At 63.4% G+C, this 3,706-nt stretch overlaps 1 protein-coding gene across 2 annotated transcripts in view; it reads left to right on the forward strand.

The window, feature by feature from the left end:
• Positions 181 to 3,706, forward strand: part of LOC110388620 (putative all-trans-retinol 13,14-reductase) — a 17,617-nt gene continuing 14,091 nt past the window's right edge. Inside the window, exons 1-3 of one of the 2 annotated variants that reach the window (XM_021378073.1) lie at positions 181 to 1,858; positions 2,453 to 2,635; positions 3,339 to 3,568. In XM_021378073.1, coding sequence (XP_021233748.1) covers positions 1,687 to 1,858; positions 2,453 to 2,635; positions 3,339 to 3,568 — 585 coding nt within the window. In that variant the 5' untranslated portion in view covers positions 181 to 1,686. Of the gene's footprint in view, positions 1,859 to 2,452; positions 3,569 to 3,706 lie in introns of those variants that run through there. The other variant, XM_021378072.1, reaches the window with a different exon arrangement.

Consider the following 3,706-nt stretch of genomic DNA (forward strand, 5'->3'; position numbering starts at 1 on the left):
CAGCATTGCACTGTGCACACACAGCATTGCACTGTGCACACACAGCATTGCACTATGCACGCTTGGCACTGCACCATGCACACACAGCCTGGCACCACGCTCCCACACACGCGTACACAGGGGAGGAGCGCTGCGCTTTTAAAGCCTTGCCCCCACCCCAGTGCAGCTCTCCCCGCCCACCCCCTTAAAGGAGACGCGCCCCCAATTCCTCCCCCAGCCTGGGGGTGGCGGCGTGGCGGCGCGTGGAGGGGGATCTCCCACGGGTGAGCACGGGTAGAGCTCGGGGAGGGACGTAGCGTGTCCTGTGCTTCACTGGGGGGCGTTGGAAGCCTGCAGGGTGCAGCGGGAAACCTATAGGGCACAGCGGGAGGCCTGCAGGGTACAGAAGAAGTCTTATAGGGCACAGAGGAAGTGACGTCATCACGGCGCGCAGCCGTGTTCCGCTCCGCCGGAGCCGCTCTGCGCTGCCCGCTCTATGGTCCGAAGTCCTCCGAGCTGAGTCGCGGCGCCGTGCGTCCGCCGGGTGGCGGTAGCGAGCACTGCGCATGCGCAGTTCTTGCCTCAGTTTCCCCAAGCGACCCCCCCCCCCGGGGTGGGCTCTGCCCTCATCCCGCTGCCCTCCCCGCTCCCCTTAGGGGACCCCTACCTGTAATTAGCTCTCAATTAATGACCCTCTGGGTGCTGCTGGGGCTGCCATGGGAGGACATGGAAACCTGGGGGGCTCTGTGCTGCCTCCCCTGCATCCCCTCTGTCCCCCTGCCCTGCCCTGAGGGGACACCTGGAGGTCCCCATGTCCTCATGTCCCCACGTCCCCCTGTCCCCGGGTCACTCTGTGGCACTTTTGTGCCACAAAGAAAAAGAGACACACAGAGAAAGAGGAGAAAAGCAGTGCCCGTGTCACCAAACCTATGGGGAGGGGGCAGCGCGGGGTGGGCATGGAGCCACCCGTGTTCCTTCCACCACCAGTGTCCCTGTGTCACCATGTCCCCTCTGTCACCATCTCCCGCTCTCCCACCTGACGCCGATGCTTTAATCCCAGAAAATGGATCTTTTGCCCCAGTGTGGCACGCAGAGGGGGTTTGTGGGGCTGGGGGGTAGGGGGGGTGAAGTGTGCACATATGTATGCACGTGTATGCACGTGTGTGTGTGTGCACATGTGTGTGCCGTGCCCTGGCCGTGCACTTTCCCGCTGCCGCCGGGAGAGGTCAGCAGAGCTGCAGGCAGCGGAGCTGGGGGGGTGGGGGAAGGGTGTGAGGGTGTGCACGCCCATGCTTGCACAATTTGCACGCACAGAGCCGTGCGTGCGCAGCACCGCTGCCTGCCCAGCTCGGTGCGTCCCTCCTTGCACAGCTCCACACACATGCCACACCACGCACACGCACCGTCCGTGCACGCTGCTCAGTGTCCCAGTGGCACGGAGCGAGGGGGGGGGGACGACAGAAGGGGGACATTGTGGCGCGGGGTGCAAGCTGCTGGCTGCAAGCCGGGCATCCGTAAGCTGCCGTGCCCATAAGCCGCCACGGCGATAAGCTGCTCTGCCCCTAAGCCCCCGCTCTGTCAGCCCAGGGCGGGGGGGCACAAGGTGCTGCACTGTCCCCAAGCTGCAGTGTCCCCAAGGTGCAGTGTCCCCAAGGTGCAGTGTCCCCAAGGTGCAGTGTCCCCGAGGTGCACTGTCCCGGTGCAGCCATGTGGGCTGTGCTGCTGCTGCTGCTGCCGCCGTGCCTGGGCCTGCTGCTGCTGCTGCTGCTGGCACAGCGCCTGCTGGGCCCCGCCGGGAACCCCTTCAGCCGCCCACCCCCCGGCCCCCCCCGGCCGCTGGTGACGGACCCACGTGCCCGCGACAGGGTGCTGAGACGGGGTGAGTTGGGGCGTGCGTGTGTCCGTCAGTCCGTCCGTCGCCGCAGGCTCGTGCGCTGCGGGTGCCTGCTGCGTTCTACGCGGGTGCAACGTGTGTGTTGCGTGCGAGCGCGCCACGCGCTGCACCCGTGCACGCAGCGCAAGGTGTGGTTGTGAGCAGCACGCTGCTTGGGTGCATGGTGCACGCTGTCTGTGTGCATGTTGCAAGCTGTTTGTGTGTGTGTTGCATGCGGCACGGGTGCATGTTGCACACTGCATGGGTGTGCACTGCATGCTGCGCCAGTGCAAGCTGCACAGGAGCATACTGCGTGCTGTGTGGGTCCATATTGCACATTGCACAGGTGCATATTGCACGTTGCGTGGGCCCGTGTTGCACGCTATGTGCGCGAACACTTTGTGCTGCACCAGTGCACACGGCAGAGGTGCACACTGCACACTTCCTAGGAGCATATTGCATGCGGAGTGGGTGCATACTGCATGCTGCACTGGTGCGTGTTGCACACTCCATGGGTGCACGTTGCGTGCTGTGTGGCTGCATGCCGTCTGCTGCAAGGGGTGCATGCAAGCAGCACCGTGCTCCCCTCTCCGTGCACAGGGTTCAGCGCTGCACGCGTGCCGCAGGACCTGGATGCTGTGGTCATCGGCAGCGGCATCGGGGGCTTGGCAGCTGCGTGCACCCTGGCCAAGGTGGGCAAGCGTGTGCTGGTGCTGGAGCAACACGACCAGGCTGGGGGCTGCTGCCACACTTTCCAGGAGCGGGGCAGTGAGTTCGACGTGGGTAAGGAGCAGCGTGTGTTGGTGGTGCATGCAGTGCGCGTGCACCGTGCGTATCTCTGCGTCGCATGGGCTGTGTGCACACGTAGCCTGCACCGTGCAGCTTTGTGCGCGGCGCACACGGTGTGTGTTCATGCATGCATTCTGCAGTGCACCGGCTGTGCAGTGTGTGCTTGCAGCAGGCGTGATGTTTGCATGCGCAGTGTGTGCATGGTGCATGCACTGTGTGCATGCAGTGTGTATGCAAGCAACATATGCATGCAGCACGTGTGAATGCACAGTGTATGTGGTGTGCACACCGTCTGCATGCAGCACGTGTGTGTGTCGTGTATGTCCGCGCCGTGTGCATGCATGTGCATGCAGTGAGCACACCATGTGCATGCAGTACGAGTGTGTGCATGCATTGTGCATACCATATGCATGCAGTATGTGTGCATGCAGTATGCAGCGTGTGCATGCAGCATGTGCGTGCATGCAGTATGCACACCCTGTGCATCCGTTATGTACACATGCATGCAGTGTGCTTACCATATGCATGCAGTATGTGCACGTGCATGCAATGTGCTTACCCCATGCATGCATTATGCATACATGCATGCAGTCTGCATACCATATGCATGCCATATGTGTGTGCATGTGCACTCTGCGTACCATAGGCATGCAGTATGCGTGCACACAGCGCACATCTGCCCCCCCGGTGCCTGCAGGCATCCACTACGTGGGGCAGATGCACGAGGGCAGCATGCTGCGCGTGGTGCTGGACCAGCTGACGGACGGGCAGCTGTGCTGGCAGCGCCTGCCCGACCCCTATGACGAGGTGGCCCTGGGTCCACGCCGCTACCAGCTCCGTGCTGGCAAGGCTGCCTTCGTTGCTGCGCTGGAGGAGCAGTTCCCCGCGGAAAAGGCAGCGATCCGGGAGTTCATGAGGCTGTCCAAGGTGGGGCCGCGCTGGGGCAGTGGGGGCTGGGGGATCTGGGCTGCTGCAGGAGACGGAGTCCACGTGGGTCTGTGGGTGGTTGGGTTGGAATGGGGGTGGGGTGGTGCTGGTGGTGGCTCTGGGGATGGCGGTGATGGG

This window comes from Numida meleagris, chromosome 26 (genome assembly GCF_002078875.1).
Source record: "Numida meleagris isolate 19003 breed g44 Domestic line chromosome 26, NumMel1.0, whole genome shotgun sequence".
Taxonomy (NCBI): Eukaryota; Metazoa; Chordata; class Aves; order Galliformes; family Numididae; genus Numida; species Numida meleagris.